Source organism: Ascaphus truei, chromosome 1, assembly GCF_040206685.1.
Source record: "Ascaphus truei isolate aAscTru1 chromosome 1, aAscTru1.hap1, whole genome shotgun sequence".
Classification (NCBI taxonomy): domain Eukaryota; kingdom Metazoa; phylum Chordata; class Amphibia; order Anura; family Ascaphidae; genus Ascaphus; species Ascaphus truei.
Window position 1 is genome coordinate 529,589,079 of NC_134483.1, and position 24,289 is coordinate 529,613,367.

Sequence of the window (24,289 nt, forward strand, 5' to 3'; positions counted from 1 at the left end):
GGTATGCCTGTACATTAGCGCACTACACAGGCTGTAGTGTATTTTGACCAATTTTTTTCATTACGTCACCCCTCAAATATTTATTTAATGGGTTTCTCTTCAAGGGTTAAAAACACAGAGCTGGGGTATAAAAAGGATTGTGTATACAATCAAACCACACCACCTCTGCTGGAAATACAAAAAGCATTGCGAGTTGTAAGGAGTTGCATTACGAGTCACCCCAGCCATGATGCTAAAAGATTTAAGGGAAATAAAGAAAAAAAACTCGCAAAACGATTGTAGCCGGATGCAATTTATTTAAACTTCATTGGATAAGCTCATTGAAGGGGAGGATACTTCAGTGCGCAGTTCATATACAGAGCCGTGTGCATGACAGGTAAGGGCACAGTTCGACAATTACGTCCTCTGTTAAAAGTCGATAACAATCTTGTTAAATTACGATGGTTAAAATGAAGCAAAAAAGTGCTCATTTGCATATTATTACCCAGAATCCCTGGCTGCAGTGAAAGCATTGTATGCGGAGAGATAATGGGGAAAGGCAGGGTTGCAGACATGCGAATGTGCTCACGTGGTATTTTTAATTTGCTGTACATTGCTCAGTGGAGGAGAGTTTTTGTCCCTCGCCATAACTTATTGTGCCTGCTTTTTAAAGATAACGATTTAGGGCCTCATGCAGAGAGCATCGTTATTTCAAAACTCGCCATTTTTTGTTCAATTTCCCTCAGAAAACGGCATAAAATGGCGAGTTGCGAAAAACGCGCCATTTTTTTATTTCTATGTTTAAAACTCGCCTCGCGGCTGGCGAGAACCTCAATCGCGCCATTTTTAAAACTCTCCGAATGCAGAGAAGTGCGAACGGCAAGTAGCGGCTGTGCGCGCCAAAAAAAGGCGCGATTCTCGCATTTTTGCCGCGCCACGAAAATATGGCAAGATGGCGCTCGCCGCCTATAGTAAAGGGGAAAAAAAAGGCGCGAATTTGTTTTTACACGTTTCTGAAGCGCGCATCTCGCCAATTTAAACTCGCCACACGCATCCATGTTAAACATAGCAGAATTCGCACTTTTCTGCATATGGAGAATAAAACTCTCCAAAAAAGCTACTTTTTATGAAATTCGCCATTTTTAAAATTCTATGCTCTCTGCATGAGGCCCCTTAGGGCCTCATGCAGAGAGCATAGAATTTTAAAAATGGCGAATTTCATAAAAAGTAGCTTTTTTGGAGAGTTTTATTCTCCATATGCAGAAAAGTGCGAATTCTGCTATGTTTAACATGGATGCGTGTGGCGAGTTTAAATTGGCGAGATGCGCGCTTCAGAAACGTGTAAAAACAAATTCGCGCCTTTTTTTTCCCCTTTACTATAGGCGGCGAGCGCCATCTTGCCATATTTTCGTGGCGCGGCAAAAATGCGAGAATCGCGCCTTTTTTTGGCGCGAACAGCCGCTACTTGCCGTTCGCACCTCTCTGCATTCGGAGAGTTTTAAAAATGGCGCGATTGAGGTTCTCGCCAGCCGCGAGGCGAGTTTTAAACATAGAAATAAAAAAATGGCGCGTTTTTCGCAACTCGCCATTTTATGCTGTTTTCTGAGGGAAATTGAACAAAAAATGGCGAGTTTTGAAATAACGATGCTCTCTGCATGAGGCCCTTAGTCTGTAGTCTAAATTTAGCATAGGCTGAACTTGACGTAAGTACAGCATGTCTTTTTTCAACCTCATCCACTGTGTAACTATGTAACGATAGACGATTTACCAGTCCGCAACACTGCAAGTGAATGAACTGCTTCTTGTGCAGTAAATGGTCAAATATTTCAAACACAAAGTCACAATGGTTTATTGAAGTCTTGTCTTTAAGAAGACTTCTACTTGAGGAGCACGTCAAAGTTATTATGACAGAAATGCCTCCATCTGTGGGTCTGTATGGAAAGTGACCTATTTTATTAGCCATTGAATTATACAGCACATCTACAAAGCAAAAAAACAAAAAACAAAATCTACATTCTTTCCAAGATGTCAAAAAGGTTAAAGCAAAGCAAAGCAACTACTTATACGGCAGCGGACTCCGAAAAATATCTTGATTACATTTATTCGCTGCTGGTCGCAGTGAAGAAATTGATTTTGCATAGAACGTTAATTAGACTAGAAATGCAGACATTAGGCTAGGAAGGTATAAAAATACACACACTTTTTTTTTTTTACACACATATTTTTAAGAAAGGGTGTGTCAAATATCTCGCTTACACAAAGGATCCAAAACATTACCCACAGGTTTAATCAATCTTGCAGGTGCTCGGAGTAATGTTGGGAGGATTGATATATTGCTGAATTTATTCTGCATGCTATGTGGTTAGGGTATTCAATGAGTACAGGCAGTCCTCGTTTTACAATGTTTCGTTTTACAACAAATGGCTTATCCAACGCTATGCAATGCATACCTATGTTCAGTTTTACAACGCCAAAACGGCTTATACAACGCTTTGGAACGTTGTTTATGTCTATATCACACACACACACTATAATAGATATATATATATATATATATATATATATATATATATATATATAATACAGTATATAATTTATGTGTATGCTGCATATATTATTGCCTGCGTGAAATATTTGGTGTATTTTAGTGTTAAAAATGCCTTCGGGAACGGAACCTTTCATTTAAACAGTGTTCCTATGGGAAAACGTGTTTTGCTTTACAACGTTTCGCTATCCAACACCATTTTGAGTAACGCATTGTGTCGGATAACCGAGGACTGTCTGTATATCGCATAAGCATGTAAATGGCACTGCTGATTTTCCTGGGGAATGTTATAGTGACAAACCACGTTCATCGTTACCTCGTCTTTTTTATGCTTCTCAGATATGCATAGAGAAATCAAAGTTCATCGGTATGCAGATTATACCCAGATCCATACAATTCTGACAAATGAGCTATAAATAACACCTGATTTATAGCTTGGTAATCAAGTTGCATGACACAATGTGGCAGGCAGAGTGCACATGAATTCATTTCCATCAGCACTTTAATGAAGGGCACAGGTCAATGTATTATGCAAACATTTCCTAACGCTCCGAGCCCACATATGATGGATAATAGGACGTGCTTATCACCCTAGAAGGCGGTTTGCTTGTTTTTAAGGGAAGTTCAGCATGGATTGCAGAAGTCACAGCTCCTACAGAACTTAAGGGAAGATTCATCAAGCTCAGGTGCGGGGTATCGCATCCCAATTCGGCCTTAACTGCACATCAAGCCAATAGCAGTTAACACCAGACCGGGTGCGATGCCGAGCATCAGAGCTCCATGATTCCCGGCTTAGGCAGCTTCCCTAATGATCTATTTCAGTTGGCTAAGTACAAGCAACGAATAAAAAAAAATATAGAACAAGAGCGCCACATCTTTAATTTGTGCTAAACTGAAGCTTTGCATAATCACGCACACCTATCTGATCAATAGGTGAACAAGGAATTGGTGTTGCAATATGTCCATCTTCCATGTTGCAGGTGGGGGGCCGTTTATTATGGGCATTATCTTTTTACGGTCTCAGTACTTGCTAGAATTCTTTAAGAACAAAGCACGGTCAGGAGAAATTAAGGGTAGAATGATTATGTTTTCCAATGTTACAGTTGTGTCACATGCTATCAGAGCTCTAGTGAGCATGAGAAGTGACATTAATATTTATTGGAAACTTACTGACTTGATTAATATCAGAGATCTGACTCGAAAAGACTGTTCATGGTCCCAAGGTTCAACAAAGTATCTGGCCGCTCCTCCTTCTCTTACCGTGCACCCCAAAACTGGAACAATCTACCGGAGACTCACAGCCGCCACCAGTTAAAGTTATTTTAAAACTAAAGATGCCTCAAATTTTAATCTGGTCTGGAACTGTTACATACGTCTATAATATATATTATCCCTAACTGTGCATGCAATGTCTTGTATACAATGTATAACCCTGCTCACTTAATGTAACTATGTGTTTGTAACCATATATTATTTGTCATCATAACTCTGTGCCCAGGACATACTGTACTTGAAAATGAGAGGTAACTCAATGTATTACTTCCTAGTAAAACATTTTATAAATAAATATTAGCTATATGTTTTTTTAGAACAGATCATGTTCTTCTCTTATGAATATCAGTTAACTCAATTTGTAACAATTTTAACATCTGTTCTTCATTCATGTCCAAAGGGACACCGAGTACTCAATTTATAGCCTAGTAATATCCAAGTAAGTCATGATTTTTTAAAGCCAGTATGAGTTATAAAGCTGCCCAAGAATAAAATACCCACCTCGTTATATACATCACTGAATTCTTCAACCAAATCTTTCGGGATCCTCTGGCCACTGTTGGTGAGGTAGTGAGCCACTCCATTCTTGGAGTAAAGGCTGATGCGACCAACACTTCTCTCCCCATCTGTAGTTTCTTCAAGCAAGCCATTGTCTTCTGCTAGATGGTAGATCGGGTTGCCATTTGAACCATGGATCCAAGTAGCTCCCAGTTCAAACGTAGCGTGTTCTAAAGGAATAAAATAGGGGGAAAGAACCTTGTGGATTATGCAATGGAACAACTATTGGGAAGAAACAAAAAATGTGTAATTATTGTCCCTATGCTCCGACAAAAACTCAGTCATATTGTGTTACATGGAACACGTTTTCACCAACAGCCGCAATGCTCAAAAACGCCAACAAAAAATGTGTTCTGTGTTATACCAGTTTTATTTATTTTTTTAATATAAATCCAGAGCCTTAAATGTATTTTTTGAATTTTATATTGCCTACAATTAAAGAAAAACATATTATTTATTAACAGGTCTAGCGATGATGCTAGCATGAGATTTAACATTGCGGTAACGAGTGAGTCATTGAAAACAATGATAATGCTTACGGCGACGCGTTAATGGCTGCATTTTCCACGTTAATGGTTGCAATAACGTCTGCAAGAAGCATTATAACGGTGTGCCTTGCAATATGCAGGTTTGTACTTCCATCTCGATTTACTGCACAATTTCCATACAGAAGTACATCCCGCTCTTCACTTAAGAGAGAACCGTGTATAGGAACACGACCCTAAACATACTGTAACAGCAGGCTAATTTCCAGCTGGAGGTCAGCCAGATCTTCCCCATAAGTTGCTTTTACAAGCATGCCTTGGGACACTTTATCTAAAAACGTTGCAGTTTCGCACTGCTTGGGAGATCTATGCGGCTTTCTGTTTTGGCTACAGAAATGGCTTTAAACAATTGTGAAAGTATTTTTTTTTTTTAAATGACAAGGTTAACCCCTCTGCTGCCAGAGGCCTACAATGCACAGGATTCCCCAGTCCCCCTAAAAAAGGATATGGATATATAAAATAAAAAGATTACTTGTGAGCACATTTACATGTCTAGAAACAGCCATTTATCATCTTGTGGCAAAAAGAAAGAAAGAAAGTATGAGTTGTAGGAAATATCTAGTGAGTATTATACACAAAATAAAAAAAAGGGGGAAGAGAAGCAGCAGAAGAAATAACGGAGATTGCGAAGAGTTCAGCGAGTTAACAGTAACCACCAATGTCATGGAACAGGAATACCCCTGTCTGCACTTCTGTCTGATCCCCCCCCCCCCCCCCCTTGTCCTTGCAGCCCTGCTTGTCAGCCTGCTTAGTGGCAGCTGTACGTGTTTGGTTCTGCACACAAACACAGTGCCAGTTCCCCTCTTCCCAGCAGTATGCTGCATTAAGATGCAACATTTCTGTTACATGTTGCAGCTTCCCCAGACACTCCTGTGAGTTGTCATGGCAGCCCCAGCTTTCCTCTCAAATGGGCTGGTCTGCTTCTCCCCCTCTGTTCTGCCCACAGATGGTTTGCTCCCAGACCATTTTATTACCCAGTATGCATCACCACCTTCTTTCCACCATTTCCCCTGGACTTGTGAGTACCCTGCTGTAATCCCTGTAATGGTGATGAAGAAGTATCTTTTCACCTCCCTTGAATACTGAGCACACACAGAGACACCTACACCTCTACACAAGAGACTGTACCTTATCCTGTTTTCCCTCAATAAAACTAAGAAAAGAAACAGATCTTGTCGTGCTTAGGAAAGAGGGCGAGTTGGCACTATCTGAGCCAAGTCATCCCCACGTGACCCTCTGGCTTCCAGAATAACCAAGAAATGACCACTCACTCACCACGTCTATTACTCTGCACTCTGCCTCCGATTCGGTCAGACGCCTCGAGGATCGTAACATCCGTGAAACCTTTTTCGAGGAGGGTTTTTGCAGCGGATAGGCCTGCGAGCCCTGCACCAATAATCACTATTCGAGGGTGTCGGTTTCTCCGTAGGCCACTACAAAGAGGATCATCAGTGCTGTCTGAAGATATTTCACAACTTTGCATGCCGTCCACACTCTCCTTTTAGGTGACCTGGCAAGAAGAAAATATATATATATATTATTAAAGCAGCAACCCCCTCAGAAGCCTATATGAGATTGACTGCTATAAATGTTGCTATCGTCCCCTGCTCCTCCCCCCTCTCTCTCTCTTTTCTTGGTGTTAAAGCAGCAGCCAAAGCGGATATTTTAACATCCCCCCTTCAATATGTGCATCAATACATTCCACACAATAAGCAATTAGCTAAGTTGCCAAATCGATCCGTTTTTTTCTGTGACCGATCGGCAGATTCTGCTGGGGGGGGTTCACTAAATGGCTGTCAGTGCAGCAGAAGAGGACCAAAGATGCAAAGTTCTGTGGGGAAGATCATGTGACCAGGCAGTCACTAGATACGATTGGTGCACTGCTAGAAAGGGGGCAGGGCTCAAAAAGGGGTGTGGCAGAGCCTGTTTCAGAAGAGGAAGGGGATGTGACTTTGTTAATGGTTGCTATAGAAAACAAAACAAAAAAATCTTGTTACATTATAATATACACACACACACACACACACACACACACACACACACACACACACACACACACACACACACACACACACACACACACACACACACACACACACACACTGCATGGTCTACAGCTTTAAAAATTAGGATTTTCCTCATCTCTTATCGTAACCTTGAGCTGCACTGGACTCTGCAGAGAACGTCATTTTAACCTCGCAGACAAGTCATATTTCAGATGCTCACATCCCCTGGCCGAAGCATCAGACTTTAAAAACAAACAAAAAAAACCCCAAAAAAACAGCCTTGGAAAAGGGCAAGAGGAGATCTGTTGAAGCTGAAGTAAAACTACATTCTGTATCAGAAACCAAAGTCATCACCCAGGGGTGGCCAACGCCAGCCCTCAAGGGTCACCAACAGGTCAGGATTTCAGGACATCCCTGCTTCAGCACAGGTGGCTCAGTCAAAAACTGAACCACTGATTGAGCCACCTGTGCTGAAGCAGGTTTATCCTGAAAATCTGTCTTGTTGGTGGCCCTTGAGGACTGGAGTTGGCCACCCCTGAACTAGTTAACCCAATCAATGCCAGCCAGGTCTCTAATGTATTTGTGGCATTGACGGTTGAATGCTATTATCACAGAGCCGCTCTTATCTGAGAGTCAGAATGGAACCCCTGGATGAATTAAAGCTCGGGTAATAAAGAGCTTCTATCTCAGGATGTGAAAAGGACCCTTTTAATACAAATATATGTGACATCACTTTCAATTCACTGGTCTCTAACCAATATGCTGGAATCCATGATGTTTTCCTTAGAAAAGTATTAAACTCCAGTGAACACGAGCCTCTGACAGACGTTCCTCCCTGAAGCATGGGCTGATACATTTAGATCAAAATAACATCCAATAATGATATCAAAAGCACTAAAAACACTGTGTAAAAGTATCAGAATGCATCATTATGATGGAGTTAATTACAGTTGTGATGGAGCTTCCCGGCTTAGAAATATGCTTACAAGTGAATAAAGCCCACACACACCTGTAAGAATGTCACAGATTGTCTTACTAAAGGTATACTTTTATAACCAAGTAATAAACATCAATCATATATACCCCATGATTGCCAGCAGTAAAAGGACATGACAGGACTGAGAAATGTCACTCTGGAATGTCCAGAGTAACGTCACAACGTGGGAATTCTATTAAAGATTCGCTTATGATTAGACTAAGGCTGCGTCCATAGAAGGACAAGCAGCGCTGAGCCATGCGAACGCTCCGCGCTGAGCCCCGGCATCCTCAATGAGGATGTCTTTAGAGGGGGCTCACGCGAGCGTCCGCAGGCGTGCTGAGGAGTTGGATATTTCAGCCGACAGCCAAGCTGTTTTTCGGCGCGCTGTCGGCTGAAAACATCCAATCAGCGCGAAGCAGGGTCAACGTCACGGCGCCCTGACGTTGACTTCAGTGCGTCGCGGGCGATTGGCCCAGCGACGTCACTGCCCCGCCTCCCCCCACCTCCCGATCGCGCCCACTGTCTCGCCTACATGTGCATGAAATCGCACAGCTTCAGCGTGTTTTGAGTGCGTGTGGGGGGTGGAGGGGGGAAGGAGAGAGTACGTGGGAAGGGGGGGGGAGTGTGTGTGGGGGGAGAAAGAGAGTGTGGGTGGGGAGGAGAGTGAAGGGGGCGAGTTGTAGTAAGTGCCGGGGGGTGGGAGAGAGGGAGTGCGGGTAGGGAGAAGGAGGAGGGAGTACAGAGCGGGGGGGGGGGGGTCCCGGTGTGTGTTTATTTATTTTTTTAATACAAATGCAGTGCTGATTAAAGTTAGGGAACAAAAGCCAAATAGGTATTTCGCAAGAAATATCCAGACAGTATTCAAAGATGCTGAAAAGAAACAATCCCCCATGATTCCTTTCAGCATTCAGTAGCTCTGGTTGCCTTTAGAAATCTTGGCAGGAGTAGGACAACCGAGGAAGCATCTAATTATCGTTCCCTGGCTTCTGTGGCTGGAAAATGGACTGGCATCAAAATGTCAGAGTGTATGGGCAAATGAACAACAGGTTTTACTAGTGACGAGAACATGGAAACAGCAATCTAGTAAAGTAACATATGGTCTGGGAACAGCGTGTGCTTAAAGCAGAGAAAGAACTAGGAGGAGCTATAAAAGGGCACCGTCAGTAATGCAGTCTTTTCAAAATCTCCATCATCAATTCCTGTGACCAGATCACACTGGCTTGATTTGCCTGTTCAGTTCTGACTGTTCCCTTTGCACAAATGAGCCCATCCTGAAAAGCACATCGCTGTGGGATTCTGGATACGGTACCAGGAGCTCGGGAGACAGAAACGCGTGCCAGGACTAGAAGAACATCCTGAAGCCGATTTTAAAATGCAGGCCAGCTGCCAATGTACAGCCCTGGAAAGATCCGGCAGGCACTAAGCCACTCTCCAGCACGGAGAATAATCACCACTCGTGCAAAATTGTGCCATTTAACCTCTTCAGTGACACATGTGGATGGCAATGTATGTCAGGAAGCAGAACGGGATTAAAAAGATAAATCCATCATACTCTGCTTTAGCGCGAAAAATAAAAAGCGTCTTAAAATATTAAACAGTTCCCTTTATTCCTAACATTTACTTTAGAAACACACGCACACAAAGCGTAGGCGGAAAACATTTTTGTTGAACGTCAGCTTTTCTGGATCTTCACCCCCTCCTCATCGGTGGAAGTCGGTGCGACACTCACTCGCACGGACACTCCTCCATCCACTCCCTGCCATACTGTTACACCCCCCCACCCCCCGAATTATTTACATGTATTCATGAAGGAGCAGAGGTTTGTGTTTGGAGAACGCGTTTACCCCTTGGACGCCTTTACAAAAAAAAAAAAAAGAGTGAAGAGAAATTCTACTCGAAATAAATAAAATGGTGAACTGAAATGTAAAACAATTTTTAGTGATTAAAGAACTCGTTGAGAGATGAATATCCGTCGCCTACAATTCCATACACTTCTCCGAACAAGCATGCTCTTGTTAATATTATTATGCAGATTCCATTATACCACAGCGTTTCAGAAGTCGCAGTCCCTTTGTCAGTTGCACATAGTGAGAGATTCCCATTAACACAACTTTTACAAATACCGCAAGAAAGATGGGGTGTCACCTTAAAAATTCGCCCCCCAAAAAATGCGCAATGCGGCATCATAAGAAAGTACAGAACACTTTGCAACAATCAAGGCAGGCAGGGGAGGCTAACTCCAGCCCTCAAGGGCCACCAACAGGTTAGGATTTAAGGATATCCCTGCTTCAGTGTAAGTGGCTCAATCATTGCCCGATTAAGTCATCTGTGCGGAAGCAGGGATATTCTTAAATCCTAACCTGGTGGTGGCCCTTGAGGACTGGAGTTGGCACTCGTGAAGTAAGGTATCTACCCGATGAGTACCGCAAAGACAGATCCCTAAAAAGGATTGAAACCATGTCATGCGAAATTAACACTACTTTGTAGGCTAAATCCTAATATCTTCCATCCATATTACATTGCATCTATATGGAGGCAACGAAGGATCAATAACTTTGAGCTGTCAAAAATGTGCTCTATAAATGCGATGTTGGAGAAAGTAATGGTTCTGGTTCGGTCCTTATATAAAATATTAGTATCGTGTGTATCGATCAACTACAAAGACCATTGGGAAGCATACACACAGCACTTCTACGAACACCAATGGTTTTGCAAACACCTTGATAGAAGATACAAACTAATATATTTGGACAATTGGATCCAATTAAAAGTACAGCAAAATAATGGGTACACGCTGCCCGCAATCATCAAAACCATTTATAACCAATATCTAAAAGAGAAATCGTTCCAGTTGCTCAAATTTCTCCTGCGATTGACCGGTTAACTATATATAATTCAAAAAAATAAAAAATAAATAAATAAAATAGGAAGGCGCAGAGACACCCACACAGGAAGAAAAAAAAAAAAGGGCGCATAGGAAGACAGTCAATAAAAATCTTCACTTTCTCTGATCAATAAACAATTTGAAAACTTACAGTGGTAAAGGAAGTCATTCATATTGAAATAATCTACCCACACCGAAGACCTGATGGCATTGGCTGCAATTACCAGATTGTCCGGTGGAAACAGCGGGTTTCACTGGAGATCACCATGGAGCATAAAAAGTCCTAGCTATTACTGCCCAGTTCCTCGCAGCGTCCTCCTGGGTGTGTGTCATGCATCTGTCGTTACAGCGTGATGACCAAAAACTTCCACGCGTTTCGCGTCAGATACGCTTCAGCAGGGGCATGGTCTAAGGATCACTGAGCTGTCATTTATACAAGCCTATGCCCCATCTATTCTGTTGAGATCCAATCAATGAAAATTAACTCTTCAAGCTCAGACAAACTAATACAGTACACTTAATGAATACAAAACAAACATGACCATACATAAAATAATAATACGTTCTTCAAAAATACATCAATTGATACAAAACTACTGTACAACCATAAATCACAAAGTGCTTCTACAAGTTGGCTAAATAATCATTATAATAAATGTGGTCACCAAAATACATTGCAACAAATTGGCTTAAATTAAACATTATTGGATATTATAAAAATCGGATGTATACTAATACACTTCGTTATAGAAAACCGACCATAATCATGACCTAAAAAATATTGTGGAAAGTGCCTTGCAAACGGAATTCCTGTCTAATTTGTTCCTTGAACCTACATACTGTATTACCCGAGACAAATCGCATTCTCTAAAAATGTGACGAGATCTAAACCTTCCCCTCAATACATCAATTTAAAATAAACATTAATATAACTCTCATATACAATAAATGCCTATTCAACGGGGATCCCAAATGACAAGGTTTGTTTAAACCTAATGGTGTTTTACTATAAAGTGTGAAAATCCAATATTGTTCTGTTGTAATCAGAGATCTCGATTACCTCTCCTAGGATCTCTAGGGATCACTTCTAAACCTCTGAAACTTAGATCTTCATGCATGCTAGTCTAAAAAATGTTATATTAAATTATGATTTTTTATTTAGCCGGCATCAAATAAACATTTAGCATTCTTTATACCATTCACATGTTCTTCAATCCATATTTTGAGCAGTCTGATTGTCTTGCCAATGTATTGTGTAAATCAGTAGTGTTCCGGCCTCCTGGGGGCAGATGTAGGAATTAGGGTTTGGATTATTTAGGAACAGTTTCTTCTCAATATTATATATGTTGGCAAAGGAATGGGCCATTTAGCACCCCCATGGCTGTCCCCAGAAAGTCAGAATCAAAAACAGAAATAATTTGATTGACCAGAGTAAAAACAGTCAAAAGCTTGTCCTAAAATCTAAATTGATAGTCAGAATAAAAAAAAAAAAAAAAAAAAGGGCATCACCTAGTACTGAAGAACTCATTAAATTCTGCACACATTCGGAAGGACCAAATAAATATTAGGGCCGACATATCCTCCTTACTTGGTGTACTGCTGATGGCGTCCGCCACAGCCGCTATCCCCTCATTATGCAGGACAGCAGTGTAGATGCTCTATAATCTATGGGATGCCTTGTGGAAAAGATACAAGGTAACTGTCACAACCAAGGATCTCATCTACAGCTGCCTCCGGAATACATGCACAAAGCAAAAAAGACTAGCAAAAGCCCAATATTACTCTGACAATGTTCACCCAAAATACATCAAATTCAGCAAACTTCTGAAAGGTTATCAACAATATATTCCAGCCTTCTAGCCATCAACAATCATCTAATAGCAAAAAGGATTAAACTATTCTGAAAAATCCCACTGGCATTGCAAACACATTCAATGAATACTTTGGGGGGTGTGCTACTTCCCTACTATCAAAGCGCAACTCTAACTACAAACATGAAGCCCTGCATGAGAGCACCTCTATATCTCTACCCCCTCCAAAACATTAGTTCCAATTTGTCCCAGTACCTGAAGGAGATTATACAAGCGCTCCCAACAAATAAACAGTCAATGTGGGCCTGATCTACTGAAATCAAAGTTCCTACGACTGCGTGCTAGAGTAACTAATGCTCTGTTCTGGGGCGCCTACTCTTTTCAGTCTTCATTAAATGATGTGCCTACAGCTTGTAAGGCCACTTCAAATGCACATGTCCGCAGATGACAATCTTATATGCACACAGCCCTAGCCACTCTGACCTTGAACATGTACTTCAAATCTGATTTATCAAGACATGAAAATTGAATTTCTCAATATAAACTCTTTTTAAAAAACGCACAAGACCATAACAATGGTATTTGGGACTAACGCTACATTTCTAAAGCGACCAATCACAAAGCTTCAGATCAGAACCAACTCTTAAAACCATTCTTGCCCTAGTCATCCCATCTTGTCTTCAAATACTTTCTGGGCAAGCTACCCGCCTATCTAAACAAGCTCCTCACCCCTACAACATACAGCACATATCACCTTAGATCTGACTCCAAAATACTGCCCACGGTCCCACGGTTCAAGAACAAATCCGGTCGCTCCTCCATCTGTTACCATGCACCTCACACCTGGAACAACCTACCAGAGAATCTCAAAACAGTCACTATCGGTCTTTACTTGTGGGATTTCAGAAATAAATAGAGAACAGACAAGCCTCTTATTGAATTCCGTCATCTGTGTGCTGAATCACTTTGGAGATGCATGTTTTAAAAGTAACAGGGTGTGTCAATCAGCTGCTGTGTTCTTTTAAAAAGGTTAAAGGAGTGCAGAATATCTGCAATTATATTGTGCTTTCCAGGGTGTGGGTGTGTATTTTATGGTATGACGTAAGAGACAAACATGAAGTGTTAACACGCACCAGGAACTATTAGCACACACTGTTGACCGTCACTGCTCGTCAAATAACCTCCTCGATGACGCATACATCAGTATTACAACAAAATGAATAATGCACTTCCAAGAAAAAGGATTGCCTCACCGAAGCCATATACATGCCCATGGGGTGAACAGGCTGATGATGAATGTTCTGCCTGATATGAACTGGTTTCGTACACACACTGAATGGGAAAACAGGATTCCCATCAACCAGAACAAACAATGGCTTCTGGTCTTTGTCACTTGTTTGTTTTGTGACGATTTTAAAAATTGACTTAAAAAAAACAAAAAAAAAAAAAAAAAACACCCACTTCTGAACTCCTTCACTGCCAGAGGCAAAACCTTCTCTCTGCACGAGTTTAGCTTAAAGCTGCAGTTCAAGCTCCCGTTTTTTTTTTTTTTACTTTAATAGTTTCATGTGGGCACTCTCTACTTGCATAAAGAACTGCATAGGTGCCGGTGAATTCGTTCTCCGTCTATTGATCGGCGACATCTTTAGATGTGGGGAATGTAAATGGTTGCTATGGGAACAAGCATGCTTGTTAAAATAGAATTGAACTGCAGCTTTAAGGAAGCAGATTCCCCACCCCACCCTTTCTCCATGCATTTCTCACATGGGTGGGAAGCAGGGGGGGGGAGGGGCACTGCAGTTGAACCGTATTAGGCCGCACTGGAAGACCCGTTACAGCAAAGCCAATAGGTTACATGTGTAACCCATCTTACCCCCCCCCCCCCCCCTCCAGTCGCAGATCGGACCCCTAGGGTGTAATGAGGGCTGGCTACATGTGTACTGGTGGTGCAAACCTGCTGGTAACAGGAGGGCCTGAGTCTCCCACGATGGTATGGGGGACAACAGGGATAGGCTTCTGGGGTACATGCCTTCATCTCTTAGTGGTGCAGCGCCTCCATCTCTGGCAAGCCCTATCAGGGTAGGGTGAAATCCTTCCAGAGAAACCCCTCCAAGGGGTGACAGATTTCAGTCTCAGTCTTTGATAAAAGTAATAGCACAGTCCTTTATTGTACAGCAGCACACAGCAGCAATCAGGTACAGTGGTCTCCTCCTCCAGACTGTACCCCTTCAGGAAGGCTGTCTGGGGCTCTCAGTGCTCCCTGCCTCCACCCCAAGGTACAGACACAGGGTGGGGCTAGCTCTTCCCTCACCCCCTAAGCGGGGTGAGGGGCATTGGTCCACCTCAGTTCTGTCAACTCTACTCAGGCCTGCCTGAGCTTCTCCTCCAAATGTAATGCATCACTCTCCTGGAACACACTCCTCTCTGATCCCAGGACAGAACTCAACTCACTTACTGTCTCTGACAAGAACAGGCAACTAACTTTAGACAGCCCTGCCCCTCATGATGTCAGCAGGCCCCTCCCCTGTGTCTCTTGCCTTAGACACAGAGTCAGGTGACCTACCTTCACCACTTAAGGCAGGGCTTGAGGTGGGGGAAACCCATGATAACTACTGGCAGCCTGCCCTTAGCAAGACTTACACCAGTAGGAGGATAGACATATAACCCTATTTCTTACCTGGGCTACACATGGATGTTTAGGTTTTCATTTTATGGATAAACATAATACTGATAAAGGAAACTATTTGAGCGGCTGCATGAAACCAAGTCGATTAGCTTAAAGAAATGTATTGGACCTTCATTTTGTACGTGCAGAATCAATATGAAATAACAAGGCTTCAGTAACTCTTGGTGCTGAGAATCATTGCAGGGTTAATGCACAGATCTCTGAAGTGCAAGACGTCTGTTGAAGGTCTGGCATTGAACGAGTCGCTCCTGCCCTGTGCACCAGACATTTGAAGACAGTAAGCTCTTGGGGGAAGAGGATCTCAACTCCAGTTCTCGCCTCTCTCCCCCCCCCCCCCCCCCCCCATGCCCCCACGCCCCCACCAGGTCAGGTTTTAAGGCTATCCCTGGTTCAGCACAGGTTGCACAATCAGTGGCTCAGTCTTCGACTGATCAGCCACCTTTGCTGAAGCTGGAATATCCTTCAAAACTGACCTGTTAGGGGTTGTCCCGAGAACTAGAGTTGAGATCCCCTTGCATGATAATTCCTTGCACCCGTAAGTATTTACAAATGTTGCCCAGACAGTAATTATTATTATTACTACTGCAAGAATGAGCAACCAATCTACAAAAGGATGATGCCAAGTGGTTTGAAAATCTTACACCATGAACTTATTTGAAGGGGCAGCATCTCACTCCCCTCCCGCTTAACTGGAGAACATCTAAAATCACTTAAAAATGATACCATTTTAGGTTTCCATTCCTATTTTTTTTTTTTAAATAATAAATTAGTAAATACGAGGGATTGACTGGGCTATTTGCAAAGTCAAAATAAACCTTTATAAAAAAAAAAAAAAAAAACACTGATAGGACCTCGAAATAGAGCAAAGTGTCACTGCCAGTCTAGCGTATATATAAATAGAATGTAAACAAAGTTTTGGATGGCATCAATAACTATTTTTAGGCCTCAGGTAACTATTTTTCAGCCGAGGTTTGCATGTATTGGATGACTAATTTCTGTCAAAGCAGAAAAAACACACGGTTTGCGTTTTATTTTATAATATAATTGCAGGCCCGCCAACATTTTATGGGTACCTCTACCCGTGCTAAACTTAATTACTTCCAAGCAATCCCTACGGCAGTCTCATAACTTATGTAGCTTACCACACACAAGAAAGCCAGTGTTTTATACTGTAGGCCTTAGAGTATTTAGCTGGTACACTATATGTTCAGTAGGTACAGTTGGAGGGTGTGTTATTAGTACAGGGTCTCCCAGAGAACAATAGGCTCGGTCTTCTCTGCAATATACCCTACGAACCTGCAAGGGCTGAAAACAGACCTATTATGGGGTTCTGGCCCCAACATAGCATTTTAACCCTTAGGACATTTTTTTACAACGTCAAAAGAGCAGTCTAAGGACTAGCACCTCCTTTCTGCAGCCAAGGGAGGGGAGATGGGTCTTCAATCAGCCCCTGCCAGCTGTATGAGCAGAGATCTCAAATGAGTACAATCTATTCAGAGTTATTTCTATATAAATACAAAAAAAAACAAAAACAAAAAAAAACATTGTCCAACTTAGGTTTAGATTTATTTTGTGCATACGAATATGGATATATAGATAGAGGCATGATGACTGTTGATCATTGAGAAACAGTTTGCAGCAGGTGTGTAATTCACTGAGGTTAAAATTTTGTCCACAGTTTTTCCGCTTCAGAATGGTCTTTGCAATCAAGTTTCACAGGCAGCATACACTGGTTGAACACTTGTAGCCCTCTTTCCCTCTGACTAGACGGGTCTACTGGTGTTTTATCTACCTGATGGCTCACGGAGATCTGAGCCTCCGCCATTGGGAGCCTGGGGCAACAACAAGTAATTTAGCAGCGCCTCCACTCGCCCAGGATCCCCAATAAGTGAGATTCCCCTGGACAAGAATAACAATTACAATCCACAACTCTGTAACCTTTTACTATATATGCGTGGATTACATATAACAGTGAACAGCATATAACATATCTGACTGATCAATAACCTTGGCAGTAGGATAATAGCAAACACACAATATACGATTGGCCTTGAATATAGGAACCTTATACCGGTGGCTCTGACCATGCTCCACCCTGGGAGTAGTGTCCCTCTCCCACCACTGTGTACACCCCACACCGTGTCCAATGTACTGAACCAGTTCCTTGGTCACTTACCCCAAGTGTCCCCAAAGAATCCACCCCCAAGGCGGGATCAGCGCCTGCAGGTACCGGTGTTGGTGCACTTCTAATAATACCTACCGGGCGCCCCAGCACCCGGTCGCTGTCACTTCGAAAAGGATCCGCAGATCCAGCGTCGTCTCTCACGAGTATTCCCTCACTGCCAGGGAGATCTCTCACGAGGCTCGATTGCGCAATATAGTTTGATCCCATACTACAGATCACCATGTAGCTCAGGAAGATGCTGTGCCCCTGACTGCTACTATCAGTAAATGGTAAAGTTCCCATCTAGGGCTGTTCCCTGCAGTACCACAAGCTGGTGGCGACTCGGGGCCTGCACTCGGGCCTAGGGGTAATATCCTGGCCTATGCAGTGGGTCACTGAACCCCTGCACTACACAACTCCTCTCCCCTTGCTCTCCCAGGACCCACAGGCTAGTGTGGTCTCCGCTACACGCTTCCCTTTCCTGTCTCCAGCAACTCTCCAGCCCTATTGGCTGCCTGGCACCCTGTAGAGACTCATGGGAATTGTAGTCCCAGCTCAGAGCCTGCACAGGGCTGGTCCCACTTCTATCCTGCGCATGCGTGAACAATCTGAAGGGGCCGCCGCAACTCTCATGCTCATGCGCAAATTTTGTTAAACATGGCGGTGCCCTTCCCTATACCTCCGGGAGTCCCTGGCGATGCGGCCGCCCCCGCAGCGCAGAGGTAAGAGGGGAACCTCAGGTAACCTGGCTACACACTTCCCTTTTAGGGCACAGTGAAGGTTCCCTTGTAAATGCAGCCCATCCCATCCCCATTCCTCTGATTTCATTCAAAAGGTTACAATCCATTGATACCTGCTGACCAAGGTAGACAGTCTTTGACTTTTTCCAGTTCTATTCCATTTATTTCAATCTTTATAGAGTTGACACATTTGTTTGATGTTGCAAAGATTCAGGTGGAGGTCCACATTCTTACTTGCTTCAGCGAGTTCTCCAATTTGTTGCTGAAGGACTTCTGGCCTTGTGGCAAATCCTTGGTGACACCATTGATTTGGATTCCTTTTTCTTCCCAATTCTGAGTCCTGAACAATTCAAGGGTTGCTATGAAAATCTTTGGTGGGATAGCGTCTCCCTGTCACTCTTTTGCGAGAACCTTATCTTGCTTATTGTTGTGTTATAAGAACAGGAAAGGGGAGGGACACTCCCACTTGTGATGCTAACCAGGAGCAGACAATTATTTTGTGCGTAATATATCAATAAATATCTTCATTGCATTGAGACAGTTCATGAGACCTAGGAATCCAAATAGTCCACCAATAAACACACTCCCATGGATATAACCACTAGCCTAATAGGTAAATCTTATGTGGCAGTCTGGGTACTGTGTGGGACTGATCACATGAATGAAGTAATAAATTACTCACTGCTGACCTTGAGGATATCCTGGTCCTGTCAAGCGTGCTCCTACCGAAAGGTATATGTAGAAATAGCAGGATAAAGCGTGGGATACCATGTGAAACGCGTTAGAGTGTCCTTCTGGCTGTTTTTATTATGCCACTAATACATTTTTGCACCTAGTTCTTTGCAGTTTGCAGTTTTGTTGGTTCCAATTGTTCTTCAGCAGCAGCAGATGCACCGCCGTTTTTCCTGCTATTATTGTTGTGTTAGCCCACTTGTACTCTAAACTGGTTATAGTCCAGGCTCTGTTGCAGCCGACTTGAGTACTGTACCTTCACAAAAATATTATTTTCAGAGCTTGGAAGTAGACTGGTTGGTATGTATATTCTTGAGCACTTTTGTTTTCCATCTTATGGCCTTGTTCTGGAATTTTATTGCTCTTAAAGCACGAAAGAGTTTGGCGACAAATTTCTCTAGTTCTTCCCCAGCTTCTTTAAAGATTTTAAATGCAATTCCGTCTCCCCATTCTTCATGAATTTTTATTTGTGCCTTTGCCACGTCTGAAAGGAAGCATGGTACATCATTGGGGGCTTCTTCCCACTCTTTACCTGCTGGATTATGTAATGTTCTCCGTGTTCTTGTATACATGTATATTTTTATTACACACCAACACACGTTTGAACATGTGTATAAAACCCCGCCCCTGACCACAATCTGTTGGCCTCGACCCCTATGTGGGGTCGTTGTCAAATTCCTTGGGGGTCGACAAAGGATCCCCCGCAGCCTCTGTATCACTGTCTCCCACCCCCTTCCCCTCACCAGCAACAAATGCATTCAGAACTTGGCTCTCTCCGCTCCATGCAGCGGATTATGATGTCACAGATACCTGGACTATGGATATGCCCAAATTTGGGAATCTACGACGCCATCATTCGGGCTGCACGGAGCAGAGAGCCAAGTTGTGATTGAATTTTCTGCTGGGGGGGGGGAGGAAAGGAGGAGGAGAAGAGAGACAGGCACAGGGAGAAGGGGCTGGTTCAGAAGATTAATGCGGTGGGGGTCCCATTCAGAAGCAGGGACCCCCAAAATTAATACTCTGTTTTAAGGGCACCGGTTGGGGGTCTGCTGTAGTGGAACCCCCCCCCCCTCCCAAAAAAACAATAGAGGCACCTCCTCCTTTTAATTGCAGGGGTTATTTCAAGTGCACGCTTATTTTGTATTCATACTTTAATGTTCCGTTTCGTTATTTACACCGGACCTTTGTTTGGCTATTATATAATACGTACTTCTTTAAATTGAAAAGCCGAAATTTTCTCCCCGTTTGCAAAAGCTGCAAATGTTTACATTCGGGGGGAATTATTTATTTTTTTTTTTTTTTTAAATCCTGCCGAATTCCCTAGGGTGAACAGATGTCCCGGTTTAGCCGGGACAGGCACGTATTTTTTTTTTTTTTTTTTTTTAAGGTTTGTCCTGGCTGCTCGACTTACTTTAAAATGTCCCGTTTGTTTGTGGCTGTCCTGGTTTTGACCATCAGAGTAAGGGGGGCAGCAGAGAGCAAGAATGCCGGGAGGAGAGCAGAAGGTCGGTGTGCAGAGGGTGGCGGCGATGTTAGTGGAGAGAGGAGCGAGGAGGGGATCGAGAGAGAAAACGGAGGAGTAGAGGAAGAGAGTGAATGGTGGGGAGGGAGAGACTGGTGGGGCGAGAGAAAATGGGGGAGTGGAGGGACAGGGAAGAAGGTAGAGAGTGAATGGGAAGAGGTAGAATGAATAATACAGCATCAATGGTGACACTATTAGATATCATTATAATATTATTTTTTTACTAATGTCATTTGTTGTATTAATAATATTTTTATGCGTCCCGGTTTTTCATTTTCAAAATCTGGTCACCCTAAAACTCCCCCCCATACAAAACCGCGTAAACTGGCCCACCGCCATTTGCTTTTTCTATGGCTATCTGTGCTCTCTAGATCAAACAACAATACTTATTTCAAGAGGTTGTCATTTATACAGTCAGTAATCTCACAACACACACTTCACTTGTGGTCGCTGTGCCGTACACACACACACACACACACACACACACACACACACACACACATCTCGCAGTTTCCTGATACATAACATGCAACACAAGGGTTCTTCTTGGAAACTCTTGGTACTTTGAGATAAAAGCAAAACGGAAGCGCGTGTGTGTGGATGTGTGTGTGCGTGTGTGTGTACACACAGAGCATGTTTGTTATTGAAGCTCTGGCACTCGGTAGCTTCGTAATGTAAAAGGGAAGGACAACGTGCTGTATGGCAAGAAATAAATGAGTACAGCAGGGGTGGGCAACTCCAGACCTCAAGGGTCACCAACAGGTCAGGTTTTCAGGATATCCCTGCTCCAGCACAGGTGGCTCAATCAATGCACTGAAAATGTTGAAGAATCAAAAAGTATGTGTTGTGTGCTTTACCATAAGGTTTATACTTGAATTACTGGTAAGTGCGGTCCCTATTGTGTACAATACATTCATAACTAACCCCTGAAATAAGTGAGTCTTCACTGTGCCGATCTGTTACCAATGAGATGACCACATATCTGGGGACAAAGTCCCTAAAAGGGCATGAACAGGAGTGGCCAAATCTAGGTTTTAAGGATCTCTGCTTCAGCATAGGTGGCTATCAGTGGCTCAGTCAAAGATGAAGACTAAGCCCCCTGTGCTGAAGCAGGGATATCCTGACAACCTGACCTGTTGGTGGTCTGGAGTTACCCACCCCTAGACTACACAGAGAACCAGTAAAGAAAAGCAAGGTATTCATTAGTGATGGGCGAATTCTGAGTGTAAATCCAAATCCAGCGCGGAGGGCCAAATCCAGCGCGGAGGGCCAAATCCAGCGCGGAGGGCCAGTTCCTCTGAGCCGTAAATTTAAAAGGACTAGTCTTCCAAAAAAAAAAAAAAAAAAAAAAAAAATGAATTAAAAATGGCAGATTCGGGATTTTTTTTTTTTTTTCTATTACTGAAAATCCGTCCTGTGAATTTGGAATCCGAACCCGCAAACTGAATTATAACAGCGGGGAGGAGAGTAAATAGTGTAGAACCCGACGTCTGATTCAATAGAAACACACGTTCCATGGTCCAGGTTCACATTAAACCCAACTTCAGATTTCAGCCTGCAGATCAGGCCTGAAAAACCGTGGAAAAATCCACGGATTCAGACAGGTCCGGTCATGTCTAGGATTCATTCTTACAGTAGCTCTAGTTGTGAGTGATAATTTAAATGTAGAATCCGTGCTGCGGACAATACTATTCATACTTTGTTTTATCATCTTATGAAGTTGAAGAAAACACTCACCACTTCTTTGGTCATACTTAGATTGATACATTTACATTTTACAAAGCTCAAAACAAGAACATGGATCACAAAACGTCAGCATCTGAAATAGCAACTTAATCAAGGTCTCAAACGTTAGCCAGCTTAGGCCGCGCGACGGCGACGTCACCCGCGAAAGTTATAATTTAACTTTTGGCGGCGTCGCTGGCGAGCTGGCCATTGATTGGTTCAGAGGCTGTCACATGTGGCGACAGCCTCTGAAAAATCTAATTTTATCTGCTTCCAAATTTGTCGCTGCCGTCGCGCTTACGATGGCGGCAATGCTTTTGTTTTCAGGGGGCGTCGCCGTCACTATAAGCGCAGCCTTAGGCTGCGTCCCCGCTAGCGCTGAGATCGGCGAGGTGACACACATATACAAGTCCCTGCTCACGCGATGCGCGCGGGTATGCGCGTGCACACACACTCACCGGCGCTCAGCGCTTATGTAAATAAAAATTTGTAACTTTCCCGCTCGCTCAACTATTCGGCAATGCCGCCTCCTCCTTCCCTCCCTCCCCTGCGCGAGCAGACGCAGGACACCCGGCTCGCATGCTTTGAGCGCCAGCAAGGACTCAGCCTTAGAGAGGACACATGATAAATATGTTTATTAATAAAAAGAGTTGACTAAATTAGCTTTATGGGTAATGCTAGAAGAAATGCAGAATTGTAACCAACCATTGTGAATTAAAAAAAAAAAAAAAAAAAAACACATAAATCAAAATCAATTACCAACACTAAAGATTTTCAAATCTCTTTTTGACAACAATCGTACAAATCCAGCTGTAATTTGACACAAACAATTGTCGAAAATTGCCAGAAATCACCAAGCACACAGAGGCAAAAGTCTAGTAACATTATTCATGACTTGTGACATCAAAATAAATATGTACAAAATAACAAATAAATAAAGAGACATTGAGCATACCACAAGCCATCTCAAATCTGCAGTTTTGGGTCAGTCCCAAACCTTCGATACATTTTAGAAATGCAGGAGGTCTGGGTCTCTGAGATTATTATATGACACAAACCGTGGTTTATGGGCCAGTTACACTCCATCCGATTCACTGTGCGCACACTGCTCTAAAACCAATGCCTCAGCCAGTGTGGTTAGTTGCTGCCATAATTTTGTATTATCAGGAAATCACAGCTAGGTTTATGGCATTCTCTGATGGAAAATATTTGTAAGATTCTGAACACCTTTTCATAGTCGTGTTGTAACAAATATTTGGAAAACTGTTCCATGACAAAGCAAATCAGTCAGGGTTATGGGTCACCTCCATCCCCAACTGCTAAAACTCTGACAGAGACCCTCATTCTTTCCCGTCTCGACTACTGTAACCTCCTGCTGTCCGGCCTTCCTGCCTCTCACGCAATCTATCGTAAACACTGCTCCCAGAATCACTCTACTCTTTCCGAAATCTGTCTCAGCGTCTCCCCTGCTGAAATCCCTCTCCTGGCTTCCCATCAAATCCCGAATCTCACTCAATACTGCTCACTTTTAAAGCTTTACACTATTCTGCTCCTTCTTACATCTCAGCCCTAATTTCTTGCTATATACAATCCAGACTCTTGCGTTCTGCTCAAGGATGTCTTCTCTCTACCCCTTTTGTATGTGTTGAGCTGTGAGTGTTAACACCTGATCCAGACAGATGAGGTAGGCATACATTTCTAATTAAATGACTCAATACAGAGAACATCCTCCCTGAACTTTCGATTATATGCAAGTGCAATTGAACTTGCATATCAAGACTTTAAAGCGAGTTCCCAATAGCATTCTATATGACTAAATTATTCATTCGCACTCCTCCCCATAGATAAATCAAAAGAAGAAAAGGCACATACGGAGGGCCTTCCTCTTTTGTGGCTTTTCTTTTGTTGGATATTACATGTCACATTAGAGGAAAGAAAGACAGCCTACGCAAAAACGCAACACAACAAAAAATATTATTTGTCAAGAACTTTAACCTAGAAACCCTTCCAGCTCATTGCAACAGGATAACCCTGCAAGATATCGCCATACAAAAGTAAAATAAATAAAAACCAAGGGAGAATAAAGTTGTGCAGAATTGTTTTGTTTAAGAAAACAAAATGAAGAAAGGCCTTGAATTGAT

General features: G+C 42.9%; 1 protein-coding gene across 3 annotated transcripts in view; it reads right to left on the bottom strand.

Moving 5' to 3' along the window:
* The window catches only part of SMOX (spermine oxidase), a 50,908-nt gene that overhangs the window by 18,448 nt on the left and 8,171 nt on the right, over window positions 1–24,289 (bottom strand). The window contains exons 1-3 of one of the 3 annotated variants that reach the window (XM_075572391.1): window positions 13,437–13,576; window positions 6,175–6,409; window positions 4,298–4,524 (exon numbers count right to left, since the gene is read on the bottom strand). In XM_075572391.1, coding sequence (XP_075428506.1) covers window positions 4,298–4,524; window positions 6,175–6,382 — 435 coding nt within the window. In that variant the 5' untranslated portion in view covers window positions 6,383–6,409; window positions 13,437–13,576. Of the gene's footprint in view, window positions 1–4,297; window positions 4,525–6,174; window positions 6,410–13,333; window positions 13,577–24,289 lie in introns of those variants that run through there. The other 2 variants (XM_075572385.1, XM_075572376.1) reach the window with 2 other exon arrangements.